This window comes from Bombus bifarius, unplaced genomic scaffold (assembly GCF_011952205.1).
Source record: "Bombus bifarius isolate JDL3187 unplaced genomic scaffold, Bbif_JDL3187 scf7180000008213, whole genome shotgun sequence".
Lineage (NCBI taxonomy): Eukaryota > Metazoa > Arthropoda > Insecta > Hymenoptera > Apidae > Bombus > Bombus bifarius.
The window spans coordinates 1,219,556-1,240,002 of NW_022884516.1; the positions used below are offsets into that span (position 1 = coordinate 1,219,556).

The window sequence follows — 20,447 nt, forward strand, 5'->3', positions numbered from 1 at the left end:
GAACTTTTCGCCTCACTTTCACCTATATTCATCGGCGATTTCTTTACTCATCTCTAACAAGATGAGACATGTTCACATAAATTTTATATAACCGTGGTCCAAATCTGTTTATATGATCGTGGTACGTAATATTCTTCAAATTAACGCTACGGGAGCGTGCATGAATCATGAACATAGAAATATTCTCATATCCATGGCATGGAGTTACAAATCTGTGACAGCACATAGCAAAGCATAATCCATATTCATTTATCGTATAAATGCAGCGTTCTCTTTCTATTCCTATATCGCTTTTTCAACTCGCTCACGCACTCTATCTTTATATCTCTATGTAACAGCTAGAGTTAAAATATCACTTCCGGTTAATCTCATCTATCATACATCCATTAAATGTTTTATCTATCTGAATTAACCAATCAAATGTAATTCCTATTAATGAAATAACCAATCATGTTCTTAGAGAAATGTACCCATAATGCACCGAGAATGGAGCTACATAGGGGAATTGCTCCTCTGCCCTCTGGCTGCCGCTGGTGGATCGCCATCTTACCACTCCGTTTCGTGACGCCATAGTGAACGATTTATTTAGCCGGAAAGTGAGTCTAACTGTTTCACGACTGAGTTTGTTCTTAATAATTACTGCTTGAAACATCTGAGCGATGGCAGAAACTGAAATACCTAAAGTAATACAAGAACCTCAGAATACTTGTACAGAAAATAGTAATGAAAATCCACGGGAACGGAATCCTTCAGGCGATAATCGCAGTCCGCGTGGTCGGAGAGGAGGAGCACGTTTTTCTGGTGGACGCGGTGGCGGAATGAGCGGAGGAAACAGATATAGCGATGGACCCGTAAGAATTATATATATTTCTTTTTATATATATTTAAAGAATATATTTTTTGTTTCTATCGCCATATTTGCTATAAACTGATGCGTAATACATACTATGACTGGTTGTAAACTGCTAGTTTTTTAATTTATTAAACACTATTATTTATAACTATAATCTCTGTTTGTATTACATACTTTAATTTATTGTAGTGTTGTGACTAAGGCAAAGTTAATTTTTTTTGTGATTCAGTACACATAATTGATTATATTTCATATATTATTACATTACTATACATTACTATATTACTGCATATTTTACTATGGCAAATATAATTTAAATAAAATATAGAAGTACTTGAGTGATTATGTTAATATTTCTCAGATCGGTACATCTCAAATTTTGCGTTAATAATTCTATTACTATGAGTGAGCAATATTTACTACCAATGAATGTTGCTTTTCTTTACCAAAATTTCTATATATTAGAGATAATTAATATTGCTCTTATTTTTATGGTTAGGATCGCTTAATGGAGCGAATTATGAGTATTAGTGGACCTACGCATGATTTGCCACCTCAAGAAACTACAGAAAAAAAATTCAGTGGTCGTAATCGTCTGTATATTGGAAACTTGACAAATGACGTTACAGAAGAGGAGATCCAACAGATGTTTCAACAATATGGTGAAACATCTGAACTTTTTCTAAATAAAGAGAAAAACTTTTCATTTGTTAAAATGGTAAGTTCAATAAGTTTTGTTTTTTTCCTTTTATAATATTCTTACATAAACAAAATGATTAAATTAATTACCGTTTGATAAAAAATGATAATAATGTTCGGCTGCTTGGTTTATGATGATGCATATATTATATACATATTTATATACATATATACATTGTTAAACTGCAACATAATCGTTATTCTTTATAGGATTACAGGGTAAATGCTGAGAAAGCAAAACATGAATTAGATCGCAAAATGGTTAAGGGACGTGCACTTAAAGTTCGATTTGCTCCTCTTGATTCAACAATTAAAGTTAAGAATCTTACACCTTGGATTTCAAATGAATTGCTTGAAAAAGCATTCAGTGTCTTTGGTGAAGTCGAACGTGCTATAGTTCTAGTAGATAAAAAGGGGAAGTCCAGTGGGGAAGGAATTATAGAATTTTGCAAGAAGAATTCAGCCCAACTTGCTTTGCGGAAATGCACAGAAGGATGCTACCGTCTAACAGCGTATGTTTCCAATATAAGTAAAAATTCCAAAAGTCTGTTAGCCCAACGCCACGCTTGTTTGATGTATTTTCCTTATCAACAAGTGCCTAAGTATTAATCATATTGGGGGAAAGAAAAATAGTTCCCAAAGGAAGCATGATACGACAGATGTTTGTATTGTGTGCTGAAAATTGGAACACAAAATCTTATTTTAAACATAATTATATTAGATAAGATAAAGGAACCTCTTGAAGATTTACATGAGGTATTTATATTATAGGTCCCCATTACCTGTGATTGTTGAGTTATTTGAACAACAAGGTGATATAGATGGTTATCCAGACAAATCTTTACCTCGAACTACTGAATTTTTTAAAGCTCGTGAAATTGGTCCAAGATTTGCAGAAGTAGGAAGTTTTGAATATGAGTATGGAACAAGATGGAAACAACTTTATGAATTACGTAAACAAAAAATAGAAGCAATAGAAAGAGAAATGGCAATCGAGGAAGAAAAATTGGAAGCTCAAATGGAGTTTGAACGATGCGAGTTTGAAACTAAACGCTTAAGAGAAGGTAGGTATTTAAAAGCATTAAAAGATATTGTTTTGACACATATAACATAAGCAATGTGTCCTCATAAATTGGTTTTGATTGATTATAGAATTGCGTATGCGTGAGGCTGATCGTGAGAGGCAAAAAAGAGAATGGGAAATGAAAGAAAGACAAGCTGAAGAACAAAGAACACGCGAGGAAGAATTACGAAGGCGACAGCAAGAGGAAATGGCAATGGCTATTAGAAGACAAGAAGAGGAGCTGCATAGGCGTCAACAGGAAAATAATTTATTTTTGCAGGTGATTACTTCATACTTGCAACAAAAACAAATTTCAAGATCACAAAAAATTTTTATAACAAATGAAATTTTTACATTTTCGTATTAAAAAATTATTTGAAAAATATGTGCACAGATTACATCGTAAGACTATTATTTCTTATGTATTTCACAATGTATTTATTTTCTATTTATTATTAACATTTATTATTACTATCATAGAGGCATAATGGGGGCGTATTATGTACTACTTATGATGTTTTTCGGAATATGAAATGTTAGAATATTCATGTTTCTTACTAGTGTTTAAAGTTATGTTCCTTTTTTATTTAAGGGACAAGCAATGAGAGGAGGTGGAGTAGGAAAAAGTTATGATCCCATTAGTAACGACTGCGATGGATTTGGACAACCTGATGGTAAGTCTGAAAATGTCGTTTTTTATAAATTTTACTGTTTTTCCAACCTAACGCATATTTATTTATTAATATATTTGAATTGAATTAGTTCTTTTTGAAATAGAAAATGTTTATGAAATGTGTATGTTTTTATTACATATAAAATTTCTACACCATAATTTTTAAAATATTTTTAATTGTAAATTTTACTTTATTATAGGTGGAAGCAACATGCCAGTGGTAATGTATCCCATTAAATTATCATTATATATATATATATACAGAGTATTTCCGAATTCGTGATACAACTGGAAAGAAAGTGATTCCTAACGTAAAAGTAAGTCGGAAATATACAATAAAATTTGTACACACACAGCTCCGTTTTCGAGAAAATCGAGTTTGAATATTTTTTAACTACGCGTCTACTCAATTTTACGATCTTGGAAACATCCTGTATATATTTTTCACAAAATATTTGTTTTTTCTTAAAGTATTTCTTTGATATTTCATTTATGTGCATTTCCATTTGGTGATACTATGAAACATTATTATATCTATATACGGGAATTTTTTGTTGAAAAAAATTGAACTATGTTCTTGCACGGTAAAAAAGTATTATTAGTGAACACTTTTGCAAAAAACATAAATGAAAGGACTTTAAGAGTATTCTCATGAAGCATGCTTTCCAATGTAACAGGATTCTAATGTCTGCAACGAAATCAGTTTAATATCAAATGTATATCTCACACTAATAATATCAATTAATTGGTCTGTAGAGGTGTATCAATGGATACTGAAATCAATTTTATTGAATTTTACTTAATTTTCTTACAACGTAAAATAAGTAATTAATTTACCTAATAAGAAAAACATATCACACGTTATGTTTGAAACCTTTTATCTATATTTATATAATAATATATAGTGCAATTTCTGTTAGTCTCCTCGCTTTAATTACGAATGCAAGTGACATGTTTCCTATTATCTATAACAAACAACTATTGAAATATGTCACATTTTTTATTTTTCTCAAACTTGGCGCGGCTTCTCTAAAAGTTTTATTCTATGCTAATAAAAATATTTTAATGCATCTATCGCTCATTGGAAGATTTCATCATGGTAGAACACTTATTAATATTCAATGTTATGGAATTAACCGTGGATATTTGAAAGCAATAAATATATAAAATTTTGAAGAAATGTTAGGGAATTTTTATTAATTCTATGTAGATAATGCAACATACAAGTTGCATAGATAGGTTAAGGTTTTATTGGACGAATTCTTCTCTCTATGCTTAAAATTTTTAGTTTTTGATTGTATTGCAAGTTCAGTACGTTTAAGCAGCGATCGTTTATTTCCATCTACATCGTACGTGACTAATTTCTGAACATCCTAATTTTTATCCGTAGGTTATATAAAATAGAATCGATTTTTTTAGTTTACAAGCATTCAAGCATTCTCCATCTGCAAACAACATCTAACATTGTGTTTTCCCCTTTCTTTTCTATGTGATTTGACGAAAATTGACGATGACCTGTGCTGCTGACAAACATGGATGGGCGCCCTGAACCGTGAAATGTATTTATGGTACATCCAAAATTTACAAAACACCGTTATTCACCGTATTAAATGAAAATCATTGGCATTTCGGTGATATTGTCGGCACATAACTTTCGATTGCATTGACCTTAAAATATTATTGTGCTTTTACTCTACACGTAATGATTAAATTCATTTTTCTCTATAATGATGATTAGGATCCAAAGACATTTATGAATGCTTATAATAATATGGATCGTGGTAGTCGTAGGGTTTACAATGATGATCGTAGTCAAATGGATTTGAGGAATACGAGGGTCAATATGGGTGGTAATAGGGGTAGTGGTCGTGGAAATAGTGCTGGTGGACGTTGGCAAGGTGGAAATGATCGTAATCGTCAGAATGATTATCCTAATAAAAGGAGACGCTATTAAAAATTGCAGAATTAAAATAACTTCTGTTTCTTTAATCGATTGAGAAGAATCGATAGTTTGCATTGGCAGTCTTCGCTCATTTTTTCCAACAACGTTTGCGACCGATCATCTTTCTTACATTCTATATCATATCAAAACATTATAGTATAATGTTTTGGGATAAAAATAGTAGCATTACATCTTTACAAAATTTTTTCTTTAATTTCTTCTTATTATTTTGTCTTCAAATGTAAAATCTATGTCCGTTTTATTGGAAATGCTAGCAGCAATAAAAGCTTAGTATAGATTGTTGTCTTCGGGACGATCGTCCAAATTATAGAATCTACGTTCCTTATTACTTTGGTTGAATCACTCCACATTGTTTCAAAGGGTTGGAATTCTCTGGGCCGAGATAGTTTCTCAATATTACTTCAATAAGCAAATCTAAAATATCTTATCGATGATGAGAAAACAGTCGAAATCTCTGTTTTAGAAATGTTACATTACGTTAGATCGGTCTGCCTTATATAACGTACAGTCATTTTTAGCGCTCTAACTTCACCCATTTCTCAAATTTAAAAAAATCTTAATACAATGTTCTATGAATTTTTGACAAATTTTTCCATTTTTTGAAACCGATGAAGTGTAGATTAATTATGGATATGTAATGTATTATATATATTATACAATTGTAACATATTATGAAGTGTAGTTATTCTTTTGCGAACATAAATTTAAAAAAATACCAATTTGTCGTATGTATTGTCAAGTTGCGAAGATTTTGTTAGATATTTTTTTGACTGAATTGTAAAAAAGAAATCAAAATACTGTTAAAAGCATTGATTAGCAACACAATCATATCATTTTTAACGGTAAAGGAACAACTTGAGTTTCCAGTAATATAGTGGAAAAATGAACGCTAAGTTGTCAATAGTAGAACAGTGTTATTTCATAAATTTTTGCTATGCTACATATTCATAGTAATGTATAATCTCATAGGATTTTACTTCATGAAACAATATGTAAATATTACAAATAATGTATATTAACTTTTATTGCTACTGTATTGTCATAGTATATACTATATACCATTCATAGTTTGTCATTTCATTTGATTCGATAGATTTCCAAAGTGAAGGTATATACTCTGATCGTATCTTTAGTTTTGTTCTTTATGATTATAAAAAAATATGAAATTAGCTTATAAGCGAGAAGTGCGTTTAATATTGACTGATGCCAATATCAAAGTCATTTGGTAACTTACCTTTTTAAGGAGAAATAAAATTGCACAGACGTATATATGTGTCTGTATCAAAGATTGTTTGTTTTACCTTGTACATTATCTCTATTTGTACATGTATACATGCAATCGTACTACACGCAATCGTACTACTTATAGGTGAATTAAGCGAAAGTATTTTGACATTGGTATATCTGTTAAATTTCTCGAACTTAAATGTGAGTTGTGAATTTCCTAAAAGAATAGGGACATTATAATTAAATTAGAAAGTAATGACAGTATTATTTTTTGTCTTAAATAGTGTCATAAAATATATCTCTTTTCAAATGAATTTTCTCTTTATAATCGTTTGAGAATTCATTTGAGATAGACGTTAATCATTAAAAGATAGTAAACTTTGTTATATGAAAATGCTTGCAACATATTTACTTGCCAATCGTTTTGGCGGTAAATTGACATTCTCATATTGACGTTTTATAGTTATAGGCAAAAGTTATAGACAATTAAGCATAATGAAAAGTATATTTGCTTGGAGAGAATTTAAAAATCATGGTGAATGTAATATAAAGGAACTCTCTATTCTGTTTTTATGAAAAATCTATTATTTTTAAATATCGCCGCATTTCTTTCAGGAAATCTTCAACATAAATCTTTTAATAATGTGAGCTTATAGTACAAATTTTTATTATGAAAATATTTTGTATTTTTTCTATTCACTTTTTATATGAACCATAATATTTGCCTTTTCTTCGGAAAATTTTGTTTAATTAAAGATATAATATGAGACAGAAAAATATATTTTCATAAAATCTATTTTAAATGACTTGCATTATTCTTTAACCATATTTTGTCTCTCTATCTGATCTTAATCCTACAATATAAATATTATATAAATTGTGATTGAAAAATTTCCAATCGCTTTTCAGTTCATTTATTATTATTATATTCTCCTATTATAATAATCGTTACTTTGTAAACATTGCTAGCTGGACGTAATTTCGTTGCGTTGTTACTCGCCTAATTACTTGTTAATCACCCGGCGGCTGGGTTATTAATTTAGCCGTTGCTAACTATCGTGAACTATTTCTGGTGTAGCATCGTTATGGTCCTTGTGAACAATTTTCGGTACAGCTCCATTGTGCTGGCCTTGAACACCTTATATATTCTTTTGGTCACTCGACCCATTAATACTGTTCCGAACACCATTGTACTCTTTGTGGCCGCTCGACCCTTTAACATTACGTTATCGTGATTCGAGGGCGGTACTCTTCGACTGTAATAATTTTTTATTGCTATATCTAAACAATTAAACAACACACAATCTACGGATTATCTTCCCGAATTGAGAGCACTGAACAGAGAACATTCATGTACTAATCGTTAGACGATACTGCGTGTACGCGATACGATGCTTTGAATTCTGACTATAAATTTCCGACTATATCCTGTCGCTGGCTCACTCGTTACTTGAACCAATACTTTGGCTATTGGCAGGTATACTAATGGGTATTTCGTTCCTTCGAGTGTATTCGCAGAGATGAGAAAAATGACCAGGCAAAGGAATGCGAATCTGATCGCTTACTTCTGACAGACCCGGTATAATCAAAGATAAGCACGTGTATTGGCTGCAAGAATCGCATATATAAATAATAGGAACGGATAACGGTGAGCGATAGAGAACAGTACATATCTGTACGTATCTTCCTTGCTCCTATTTTGTCCTGTTAACCATATCTTCACCTCTGCATTTATACCTCTGCCGGATCAAACACGGAGATTATGTGTTCGTCTCCGAGGATGAAGGGCGAGAGCGATTACGATAATGGACGGCGATCTCTCCACTAGCTGTTTAAGCACTTGGAGCCGCTTTAATCGTACATACGTCTTTACGTTTGTCAGCGGAGCTCGAACTTGATGTCGATGATAACCGATCTCGTCTTCTCTTATCACGCGGTTTATGCGATTTGTAACGGCGACTCATCGATTACAGTACAGTCCCCGCTGTATCATCGCTATCTCTTACTACACAGACATTACGTGTTTTTATTAAATATTAATTATAATTCGTACGCTCGCGACAAAACGTCGTTTGTCCCGCTTCTAAGTTGTGACGAAATAGAGAATATGGATGTGTAAACTCGAGCGCGTGGAATCGCCCAGCGAAAGGAATTCTTTTTCAGAGAATGAATGAAATTCTTTTCTGCTCCAAATGGAGCAGAGCCTCAATGTCGACGCTCGCAGCGTAGATCAGGGCACGCGTTTCAGACGATCATCAAACGAGAGATACATTGTAAAGTCTACGATGTATCTATATTTCTGACAGAAGAGAGTCTGCAATTACAAGATAGGCTTGCGTACTTGAAACTACTGGTACGAGGTGAGTAGATTTTGTCAAAGTGTTATTATGCATAATTCTGTCTTAATCTTCGGGTGGGATATTTATGTAAATATATATCATTTTAATCCATATTTTGTCATTAGTCGGATGTTTAAAGCGCAGACGTTTCATATATGTAAACATATTAATCTTTATTTATACGATATTGAATATAGAAATTATATTCCAGCCATTAAGCGACTCTATATTTTTAAAAGAATTAATAATTTCTAATAATTGCCAGCGAAGTTGGATTCATCGTTAGACTTCAAAGTTAGAAAACAAATAGGAAATTATAATACAAAGTGGTTTATTTTGTTAATTATATGCTCCCAATATATGACTGACTTCATTTTCAACCGATATAATCCTAACGAAAATCTGTTACATAATTATTCTGTAGGAACTTAATTAATACGAGGAATTTGACCAGCCTAGACAGTGTTTTTACCTCTGACAACCAAAATATGCTCGTATACCAACTTTAGCAAAGGTTGTCTGGGTTCGTTATTGAAATCTAGGCTGATAACTGAAATTATACTTACGTAAAATATGCTATTTATACCTAACAAGATATACTCTTGAACTTTAAGATTCTGAAGGAATTTTTAATAACAATCACATTATTGATTTCATTTGACTCACATGTAATCTATGTATAAAGTGCATTAATTTGTTACGTTCTATGTTAAAACTCGATGCATTGTTTCTATGTAATATATTTACATTACTTTTTATGTTTACAGGCGCTTATAGCAGTTCCTGGCTGAGGAAATGAATAAAACGTATTGAAAAACGGAAAGTAAATTTGCACAAAAATCATTACGTATCCTTAAAAATCAAGCAAGAAATCATATAAAATATAACGATGAAATATTAATCTCAATGTATCGATTATACAAAATTTAAGACTTCAGATTATATATAATTTCTATTTGCAGATTTTTCATTGCATCTGTTAGTACGCATCCGTTAGTAGCATTCGACATACAAACGAAAGATATGCGTGTAAAAGAAGTTTAAGATCATAAGGTTTGTTTCAGTTTTCTCCTTATTTTTCTATGTTAACACGTTGAATGCCACTCTAGTTTTAGGGATTGCTCGCGCCGTCACGATGAATTATTTATTATGCGATACATATTGTATTTTCGACCAATCGCGAGGAGACGCACAATAGAGCAAGGCTCTTGGAGTTGAATTTAGTATGTTAGTGGACGTAGCATCAGAGGATACTTAATAGAGCAAGTGAATGTTCGGTAATCCCGAGAACCGACTTGGATAGTTGATGTGAGTTACACTTAGACGTTGACTTTTCCAGCGGTGTAGAAGAAGTAAGTTACAGTGCCGATGCTGTGTCGGGGGAAAGCTAGCGATGGGTGTGTCTAGCGCACGGGACCATCGGATTTGTTCGTGACATTTTGGCCAGGAAAGCGAGGGCGGTATACGTTGCTTCTGATTGGATAAACGAAGGTTGGTGGACTAGGAAGGTCTTAGCCGTCCTCGAGAGAAAGTTGCTAGTAGGAAGCATCGTACGCGAGAAAAACTAACTTTCCCTTGTCGAGTCGTAGTAGACAATACTTTTTAGAAAGTGATTGAGAAAAAAGATATTTGTTCTGTCTGAGGGACCTTAGCTAGCAAATTACTGGTTTTATGACGGGTCTTTAAGACTATCGAGGGTACGCAGCAAGGATTATTTGGTTCCCGTCTGGCCCGCGGTGTATGGCCTGGCCTAGGTAGAGGGTCGCCGGACGTGACACATATAACGTTGAAATATTACCTACAAGAGATATGTTACGGTGTATAATCATCAGTAGTGAATTTATCTCACTGAGGTCACCGGTGACGCTCGTGGCATTCAACGTGGTATTAAATCGAGATTACGTTTTTTTAGTAAAATTCCTTTCTATGATGACAAATAATTGAAGAGAGATTTCAATGATTGACCCAACGTGTTCTGAGCGTATTGCTCTGAACATTTCAGTTGAAATGTTAACATCTACACATAGCATTAACAAAATATTTTTTCTTTCATAGGAGGAAAATCTATGCGTTAAAAGTCGTTTCCTTTATTGACACCATGATGGACGCTTCATTTTCCGGAGGCGATTGAACGAGCGATGGTGAAGAGCACAGCAGTGATGGTTATTTCGATTACAATTTTTCATGTTCGCCAGATTGTATGACTTTTAATATAGTCTCTTCAAAAACTGCATTAATGTTGTAAAATTAATGCACCATTTCACACAAAAAAGACTCCCTCGTCCTCAGACGCACGTAGTAAAACTTGTAGTCTCTTGCCTATTTAAAAATAAAAAAAAAGGAAAATAGATTTTAGAAAATAGAAAATAGAAAACATTCTGTAAAATAGCTATTTTACTTGGTTTTAATTTGTATTGTAAAACATTGTTATATTTGATGAGAAGTACGATATAATATTATTCAGATCTTAGACTGGCGTTAGATTCAATTTCGTTACGTTTATTACGAATATCATTCTTGAATGTTAATTTCTATGTTTTTAATGGGACGCCACAGCATATTCGCCTACATTCGCAGTCGGATATTTGAGAAAAATCTGGTCGGTATGCATATACCATGTGTGGAAAAATCGACACGCTTCGTTTGGCCCTTTTCCTTGACTTTCGTCGTACGGCGGCGTGACGAGTCACTTTTTGCTATGGCACTTTGCACGAAATTTGCAGAATTGGTCGGCCAAAGGGTTCTCGTTTAAAAGAATTACGCGTCCCGTCCATTCCGAAATGTTGAATAAACGATGGTCGAATACTCGCGAAAGCAAAAGAATTGCATCGGGACCAGCGGCTGTCCAGTTAATATAGCGATTTCAATTAGAGTGACAGCGGTATGTCCAAAGTGTCACCGATCGGGATATATATTCATAGAAAATATGTGAATTTTGTCGATGAAACTCGTATCCTGATTATACTTCTCTCTATCGCTGTCGTCATAAAGAATTATTTATCGAAAATTCGCATCTCATTGGCCGTTATCATGGAATTAACCGAATGAAAATTCCACTGGAATATGTTAATATGCGACGAAATGAATGTTACGTATATCGAATCTGCGAAGTTAATTTCCGGCTAATTAAAAATAAACAATTAAAACTCCCCGTTTCGATATACATTGGCTTACGAAAGTATTTTGATATTTACCATAGAGTATTATATGTCCTACGTATACATATTATATTAATTAAATTAATAGTTATATGCCCCTTATGTTATACAAAATATATTGAAATTGCGCGATACACGTAATATATAGATACAAAGTATTTACAAGTTCTAAACATTTTCGCCAGGCTGTGTATTTTAAATTTTCGTGAAAATACAACTGGAAAGTTTCAGCGGAGCGATTAAGGAGAGTCTTAAAACAACGGAGGAATCGTTTCTCGTTAATTAAAGAAAAAGAAGAGATAGATAGATAAATAAATGGAGAGAGAGAGACATACAAGATACCGAGAAGCTCGTAAAGACCAAATGTGACTCTACTAAGAAGATTCTAATTACTAGTTCTCAACGTCGTTCCCTTTCTCTTTCCCGAAAGTAACGTCATTTGATAATGAGGATTCATTCGACGACTGGAAGATAGAAAGGCGAGGGTATTTCGTCAAGGACTCCATTCTCGTCCGTGTCTGCCTCTTTCCTTCGATTTCTCGCTCTCTTTCTCTCCCCTTGTCTCTCCCCTGTGCAACTAGATCCGAACAGACGCACAGCCACGGAGACAATATCGTACGTCGGAAAAATCGAAGAATGGGAAGCAACAAACGTATCTATGTGTGTGCATGTCAAGGTGCTCCAATTTGCGTGCGAATACGTGGAAAAAGCTCGCCGGTGATTTTACAATACGGCGCCTAACTATAGTGCTCGGCATTGTTAGAAAAGAAATACTTTGTGTAAAAAAAAAAAAGGGGGGGGGAAGAAGAAAAGAAAGAGCGGGCGAGACAGAGAGGGAAAAGTCGAGGGACAGGCCGAAAGAGAGGAGAGGGAAAAGAGACGGTGGAAAAGCAGTGGGCAAGCTTTCAGTGTGCCATTGCCGCGGCAACTAGCTACGTAGTATAGAAACGTAAACGAAGCCGAGAATCAGCCTTCTGGAAGATTTACAGTCACCGTTTGGAGCCAATAACTTCCTACAGCCATTGGCAAGTTTCCGACCAACGCAGCGGCTTTCCACAAGGATTCCCAAAATTTGCGGGTACGATCTATTGTCGTCGTTCAGGGATTAAACGCGTTAATGTACTCCAATCGAACGATCGCCTTTCTAATTATAGAATTATCACGAAACGCGAGGCATGAAACGGAGAACGTTAAAAACGTATCGAAATTTTGCAATTTTCCAACGTGATCGAAAGAAATACGAGAGAGAGAGAGAGAGAGAGAGAGAGAGAGAGGGGGTCCAGTACAGTTTCTGATTTAATGTAGCGACGATATCGGTGCTAATTTCCCACGAATTGCATCAAACGATCCGGTCTTTTTCGACCGCGTCGCGTTTTTTCGTTTATTTTATCGGGATTCAGTGACTCGCGGCAATTAAAGTTCGCTTGGCGATCGCGTTCTCCACGCTTTTTCGTTTCGTCCTCGTTATACCGCCGCGCTCTTCTATCGGCCTCCCTTGCCTTTTTCCAGCTTTTCTCCTTTCCCAGGGATGGAAATTCATAATCCAATTTTCGAGGGCCGCGGTGGTTTTTCGGGTTATTAATCGCGGGAACGTGGACCGCGCGCAAATATGACGATATTTCGGAGCGGTAAAAAAAAAGGGAGCAGGGGTAGGGGGGGAGTGAAAGCGAATCTAACCGCGGCTGCAACGACGATAAATTTACGTCGTTAATTCTCCTGGCAAAGCCGAATTGGCCTGCCTTTGTTGTAGCACGCTGCCACCGGCAATAAATTCACGATTTCGATATCGGTTCTGCCAAAAGGTTGCCGACGAATTAATAACCGATCCATAGATATCGTCATCTGGCTTGCGGCTCGATGAGATTCGTAATTATATCGCACGGTACGCGACTCTTGCCACCCTTATTTCTCTCGAGATTTACCACTCGACCGATCGCTCAGAGATACGTTCCAATTTCCCTGAATTCCAACGTTTGTTATATTCTGTTTCCATCTATACGATTCCTGGCCATCGAATTAACACCAGTAAATACTTTTCGATGTTTTTCGTTTTTTCTATTTTTTTTTTTTTTTTTTTATTAAAACTGAGAAACGTGAACGAGCTCTGTATATAATTAATTATTAAGATATCGTACATCGTTCTGTCACGTGTTTCTATTCCCGTTATTACGCGAAACACCTTGAATTATCCAACTACGAAATTACACGTGTGATCGCTGATTCGATCTCCAAGGGTTGTAAATAGTTACCTATAATTAAGTAATATAATTGCGACGAATATAAACGCAATTAATTCTCGTTCCGAATTGTTCAATTTCGATTCGTACGGATTTAAGGGTGTATAAATATTTGGCTAGACTTTTCGAAAAGGCTAAGGCGAAAGCTTACCAAGGACAGATTTATCCGCGCGTCCATCACCGGTTGCATTAATTACTCGAAACCGCGGCACACCGGCTTTAACCACGAAATTTATGATGTCGCTCGTCGTCCACGATTGCGATCAGAGTACGTGTACAGTGTCAGGTTTCCGAGCTACGAAGATTAATAGCGCCTTAAGTACAGGGATTTGACAATCTAAGACGTCTCGACGACACGAACAAATTTACGGAAGCCTCGGTTTCGACCCGGAAACGGACACTCGAATCCACTTCTCCGAACTTTGTCATTTGCGTTTTCGTTGTTAATACTCTGGCGTGCTTTGCAAATTGAATGTAACAATTCCAATTATAGACAGAGATCGTATCAGATACGTGTCCGTGCTTACCGTACTATCGACTATCCTTTATTTAGCCTGTTGATTATTTCGGAGAAAGCGTGTCAGTAGTCGCGTGTAAGTAGAACAAGTTGGCGACTGGTCAGACGTGCCGGATATGCGACCAGTTACTACTACTAGCCTTTAAGCTCTTACACTTTCCTTTACTACGTTTGTTTGCCTGTTTGAAAGACGCGAAAATTTGAATATGAGAGGAATTCGATAGATTTTACACTGAAAATTCTATTCTACCGTGAGTCCATCGATCTCTCAACTGCTCTTTCCCTCAGCATCTTATAAAATACCTTTTATTCTACGATCGAAAGCAACGTTTCGCTAACAGATAGCCGAATATAACCGCGATAGAGCGTAAGATTTTCACGAGGTTATACAACGAAAGGGGTGAACATCGCTCGATCTTTCTGCAAAATTAGATAGGTGCCTGTATCTCGCGGCCATAAAACTGCAACCAAGCCAAGAGAAAAGTAGATAAAAGTAAGAAATGACCATCGGAAGCAGACCGATCTATCGAGCGGTAACGGGAATCGCTCCACCGTATGTCATGTACAATAATACCAGTGGCACTTTTTACGGATATTGCATCGATCTTCTGAACGACATTGGATCGTTGGCGGGTTTCGATTACACGATCAGAAAGTCTTTCGACGAAAAATACGGGGATTTGGATCCGAAGACTGGGCTTTGGAACGGTATGATCTACGAGTTAACAAGCAATATGTCGGACATCGCTGTCGGACCCATATGGATCACATCCAGCAGGGCTCAGGTATTTATCGATCCTTACTGCGTCGTAAAAAGAATATCAAATTTCTTTTCGTGCCCTGAGCGACGAACGAAACGCCCGGAACGATCAATTGATACATAGACGCATATTTGATATATCTATTTTATATGGCGATGGCGGAATGGGAATTCCTCGTGGATGATGAGCGTTTCAAAATCGTTCTGTAGTATCGTAAATATAATAATAATTAGTTTATTAATGACAAATGAATTGAACAGAAAACAATGGTTATTTAACACGAACTAATCGTAACAACGTATTGTAATTAGTCAACAACTCTCGTCAACGCTATCTCGACAACGCAATCCGCACTCTCTGGCTTCTCGACTCATACTGCCGTTAATTCGTTTATGTCTCTTAGCAACCCTTTGTCTTTTGACTGATATCTTTTGTTTAAGCCCCATCGTGCACACGCTCGGCAATCGCTCGTTTACAATTCGCACGACACACCTCTAGGTCCACCCTCGTCCACGATACTACAGTTCGAATGTTTACGTCGGAATATTGGCAGCGACTAAAAAGCGATTCGGGGAATGCACGTGGAAATTTCTTCGTGTGAGATCTTTAAGAATGCGGTATGATCGAAAAGAGAGAGAGAGAGAGAGAGAGAGAATCTCTGAAAAGTTTTAAGCGAGAGGCAAAGTTTGAGAAAACCACATTGCGTCGAATAAGCAGTTATCTTGAAATTATTATTCTATTACTTTTACTTCGCTTTTAAAATTGTTTAATTCCAATCGCTTTACCAGTAAGCTAACCAGTAACCGATGATCGAACTTCTCGATGATAAAAAGTTGGTAAAAGTTAGTGGTATAATGGTATGATACCCAGGTAGTCGACTTCGCTGTTCCGTACCAAAGACCAAGCGGTTTCACGATAATGATGCTGAAGAAAAGGAGGCAAGTCCCGTTCCTCAGGTTCCTAATGATCTTGGAGATCGATGTCTGGATAGGTTTTGCGTTCGCTTTCCTCTTCACGATATTTCTATTATATAGTCTGGAGAGGTACTCGCCCTTTAGCTACCGGAACAATCGGCCAAAGTATCGGAACGAGGCGGACGATCGATTCTCCTCGTTGAAGGAGTGTTTCTGGTTCGCGTTCACGTCAATCACTCCCCACGGAGGAGGAGAAATGCCCAAAAATTTATCAGGGAAAATAGTGGCCGGGACCTGGTGGCTGTTTGGCTTCGTCATGGTCGCCGCTTACTCTGCCAATCTCGCGGCCTATGAAACTCTAGAACGGTTGCAGAGAAACATCGAGTCAATGGACGACCTTAGAAAGCAGTATCGAGTTCGGTATTCCACTGTGGCCAATTCCTCGGCTTTCAAATATTTCTTAGCAATGACAAGGATGGAGGAATGGTTCTACACGTAAGACGCTCTTGACTTTTAGTGCCATTTTCCACTTAAAAAATGAATCCTCTTTCGGGACTGAAATTATTCATCCCATGATGATAATTAATTATTCATTTACCATATAGTCACTGCTTTCTTATGGCCCGGCGAAGAAAGCTTCTTGCTTCTAGACTAGTTACGCTTAACCCTGCCGCGATCCTCGAATTTTTAAACTCCGATCTTGCTCTCGTTTCGACGAACAAAGATTTTTAACGCTTCCATGTAGAATCGAAACGAGCGATGCAACGCTGTTTTCGCATTTTGTTCGAGTTTCAAGTATTATCTGGCGTTGCAAAGATGCAAGCGGAGTAACGCAGCAGGGTTAGCATCGATTCGAACGATTCTTGCACAATGGTAAAACGAAAATTGCCATATATATAGGAACTGGAGACGTATGGCGTTAGACGAGAATACACCAGAAGCAAACAGATCCGATTATGCCGTGTGGGATTATCCGTTCGAGGACAAGTTCACGAAGATGTATCTTGCGATGAAGGACACGGGATTTGTTCGGAGCGTGGAAGAAGCGGTGAAAATGGTGCGGGAAGCAAACCACACTTACGAGTTCGCCTTTATAGCGGAAGCTATAACCGTAAAATATCTGACGTTGACGAACTGCGACTTCAGACAGATCGGGCAAGAGTTTGGCAAGAAACCGTTCGCTTTTGCGGTACAGAGGGACTCTCCTTTGAGAACGAAGCTCAATGACGCGTGAGTCCAAATCGATTCGTTTCCTTGTTCTGCTCGGTTTCCTACGATATTGCAACGATCAAATCCTAGTCTCTGGTAGTCATAAAATTTAACTACGCGTTTCCTGGTTAACGATATTGCCATGATATAATCTCGAAGTGGAAGAAAACGACTGCCATTAGCTCGTTCGTTTGAAGCTCCATTTAGTGCGTAACGATAAATGTTTAATTAAAGGATTACCAAGCTGGCAATTGAACGGAGATTAAACGCTCTGGAGAAGAAATGGTGGGACGAAAATCCTTCGAGAGCGAATTGCCCGGCTGACAAGGATTTTAACGCGGGCTTCGACGTCGACAATTTGGCTGTTACATTCTTGCTAATCCTTCTCGGTATATCGCTCGCTGTTCTAATACTCTGCCTTCAATATTGCTGGTATTGCTATCAGTTAAATAGAAGAATAAAAAAAGTAGGCCTCTATGCGACAACGCGATTCACTTCTCGTAGAAAATAAATAAAAACAGAGAAATGACAATAACATGGCGTATTTGCACGTTTTTCACGATGTTCTGTACGCGTGTGTGTGCGCGCTTCCGTGAATGCACAGCAGTATTTTTTCAAACTATGTAACAAACAGAGCAACGAAAAAAGTAAATGTTAATCAGAGGAAAATGGTTGTTACCTTTTGCCGCTTTTGTTTGTTCATCAGTTTCGCGTATCGCGTTGTAACGTAGCCGAGGCATACGTAAATTCCGATATTTTCGATTAACATGTACATCGATCGACTAACTTTGCCCGTTGTTCTTTTCTTTATCCTTGACTAAAATTCAAATCATTCCCATCGATCGTTTGAACGATTTCCAGAAAAAAAAAGAAAAAAAAGAAAAGAATCAATTTCGTTGAACGGTGCGTCGCAAGTGGTCACGATTTCCAGTCACAAAGATATCGATAACACGTTAAAATGAAAGTTTCAACGATACACGTGAGTATGTATGTACACGTGACGAGAGGAAACTAACGATCGACTGGTCAATTACGAGATAACGAGAGGTGACGGCACGCGACGCGTGACATGCAAATTTTTCGCGGTGACTCAACGTCGTACGCGACGATTACTCTGTTCGCGGCAATGCGAGACGATCGGCGATCGAGCATTTCGACGAGAAACTATCGAAAGGGAACGAAGAGACAAGCTGCGTCGATAGGAAAAATCGAGTGGATCACGGCCGTTGCGACCGATGGACGAAAACAAATGAAACGAAGCGAGAGCTTAACTTTCGGTTGCGAGACCAGCGTCGGTCGCTTGACCGATTTTTGCACGCGATACACCGACCTCGAGAAGCACCGTGTACGCGATCGAAGCCAACTCGATTATCGGCCAGTTACTTATCGTGAGAAAATTAGCTGCAATTTGAACGCTGGATTTTTTTCTTCTGTCCGATAAGAAGAATTATTTCCAGGAACTTTCGAAGAAATTGGAGAATAAAGTGAAAAAGGGGAAAACGAATTACAGAGATCTCGTAAGGATGGAACGTAAAAATTGATGACTATTGCAGTTGGTTTTTATGTGTTCGGAATCAAGTTCGTGCGATTTATGATCGCCACCGACGATGTTTCAAGGATTTTGCGGCGAATTTGCGGTTCGCGTCGAGAGAAACGCGTCTCGTTGATCTTCGCGAGTAATTAAATCGCTCAATTTTCAATCTCGGTGTTACGTCGAGCGACACTCTACTTAGACTAGGTCACACACCGCGGGCCAGACAGACACCAGATGTTCGCTCATCCTTACTGCGTACTCTCGATAGTCTTAAGGACCCGTCGTAAATCCCAGTAATTTGCTAGCTAAGGTCCCTCAGACAGAACAAATATCTTTTTTCTAAATCACTTTCTAAAAAGTATTGTCTACTACGGCTCGACAAGGGAAAGTTAGTTTTTCTCGCGTACGATGCTTCCTACTAGCAACTTTCTGTCGAGGACGGCTAAGACCTTCCTGGTCCACCAACATTCGTTTATCCAATCAGAAGCAACGTATACTGCCCTCGCTTTCCTGGCCAAAATGTCACGAACAAATCCGATGGTCCCGTGCGCTAGACACACCCATCGCTAGCTTTCCCCCGACACAGCATCGGCACTGTAACTTACTTCTTTTACACCGCTGGAAAAGTCAACGTCTAAGTGTAACTCGCATCAACTATCCAAATCGGTTCTCGGGATTACCGAACATTCACTTGCTCTATTAAGTATCCTCTGATGCTACGTCCACTAACATACTAAGTTCAACTCCAAGAGCCTTGCTCCATTGTGCATATCTACCTTATCTTCGTGCGACAAAGTGTCATCTAGGAATTATATCTACTCAACAGTGTAACTTAAGTGTTGGAAATATATAACTTATAATTCTGTGAATCACAGTGTTATACTAACTGAATCACTCCTATTATCTTAACGGAAATCAGGGGATCGATCGACTCGTGGTGTCGATTATCATAATCGTAACGGGAATTTACGACTCCCGTTCACGTCTCTCCCCGCGATTGGTCGAAAATACACTCAGACTTTGAATTTTTCAATTTTCAAATATTCATTTTTGTAACGCGGTTCGTCAAATTCCCGCTACAATTTACTTTCAAGCTGGAGATACACCGATGGCTACGCGGTTCAATTTTCTATCGGGGGAATGTTTCATTTAGAGAAATTCCGTTTCCTTATTCCAGCTTATCTGCTACGATTTATGAAAGTTACATAATCCCAGCGGAAACTACGTCGGCTCTGAAACGTTACATTCGAGAGAATATCGGTACGACCATAGCGTGCTTATTGCCAGTAACAATTATCGC

The 20,447-nt window shown here is 37.0% G+C and overlaps 2 protein-coding genes across 7 annotated transcripts; both read left to right on the top strand.

The window, feature by feature from the left end:
* Positions 1 to 530: 530 nt before the first annotated feature.
* Positions 531 to 11,050, top strand: LOC117210912 (hrp65 protein-like). 5 transcript variants are annotated; one of them, XR_004488174.1, is made up of 11 exons: positions 533 to 851; positions 1,353 to 1,571; positions 1,763 to 2,064; positions 2,324 to 2,616; positions 2,705 to 2,895; positions 3,208 to 3,289; positions 3,489 to 3,508; positions 7,997 to 8,838; positions 9,585 to 9,640; positions 9,780 to 9,870; positions 10,873 to 11,050. XR_004488174.1 is itself a non-coding variant. In XM_033454358.1 (8 exons), the coding sequence occupies exons 1-8, from the start codon at positions 660 to 662 to the stop codon at positions 5,240 to 5,242; spliced, it is 1,515 nt and encodes a 504-aa protein (XP_033310249.1). In that variant the 5' UTR covers positions 531 to 659; the 3' UTR covers positions 5,243 to 6,938. The 5 variants fall into 5 exon arrangements, 1 of the variants encoding a protein (XP_033310249.1); XR_004488173.1 differs by having other exon boundaries at positions 7,997 to 9,640; XR_004488172.1 differs by lacking the exon at positions 7,997 to 8,838.
* A 1,228-nt stretch (positions 11,051 to 12,278) lies between these two features.
* LOC117210895 (ionotropic receptor 25a-like) lies at positions 12,279 to 18,825 on the top strand. 2 transcript variants are annotated; one of them, XM_033454320.1, is made up of 5 exons: positions 12,279 to 13,053; positions 15,162 to 15,514; positions 16,361 to 16,899; positions 17,305 to 17,634; positions 17,848 to 18,825. In XM_033454320.1, exons 2-5 carry the CDS (start codon positions 15,230 to 15,232, stop codon positions 18,122 to 18,124), a joined length of 1,431 nt encoding a protein of 476 aa, XP_033310211.1. In that variant the 5' UTR covers positions 12,279 to 13,053; positions 15,162 to 15,229; the 3' UTR covers positions 18,125 to 18,825. The 2 variants fall into 2 exon arrangements, with proteins under 2 accessions (XP_033310211.1, XP_033310210.1); XM_033454319.1 differs by lacking the exon at positions 12,279 to 13,053 and having other exon boundaries at positions 15,026 to 15,514.
* The last annotated feature ends 1,622 nt before the right edge of the window (positions 18,826 to 20,447 follow it).

Bases quoted from the DNA above. Each gene is read 5' to 3' on its own strand.
- LOC117210912 (XM_033454358.1), top strand. From the start codon at position 660: ATGGCAGAAACTGAAATACCTAAAGTAATACAAGAACCTCAGAATACT. The intron at 1,572-1,762 runs GTAAGTTCAATA...TATTCTTTATAG, and splicing joins ACTTTTCATTTGTTAAAATG to GATTACAGGGTAAATGCTGA. The intron at 2,617-2,704 runs GTAGGTATTTAA...GATTGATTATAG, and splicing joins AACTAAACGCTTAAGAGAAG to AATTGCGTATGCGTGAGGCT.
- LOC117210895 (XM_033454320.1), top strand. From the start codon at position 15,230: ATGACCATCGGAAGCAGACCGATCTATCGAGCGGTAACGGGAATCGCT. The intron at 16,900-17,304 runs GTAAGACGCTCT...CCATATATATAG, and splicing joins ATGGAGGAATGGTTCTACAC to GAACTGGAGACGTATGGCGT. The intron at 17,635-17,847 runs GTGAGTCCAAAT...GTTTAATTAAAG, and splicing joins AGAACGAAGCTCAATGACGC to GATTACCAAGCTGGCAATTG.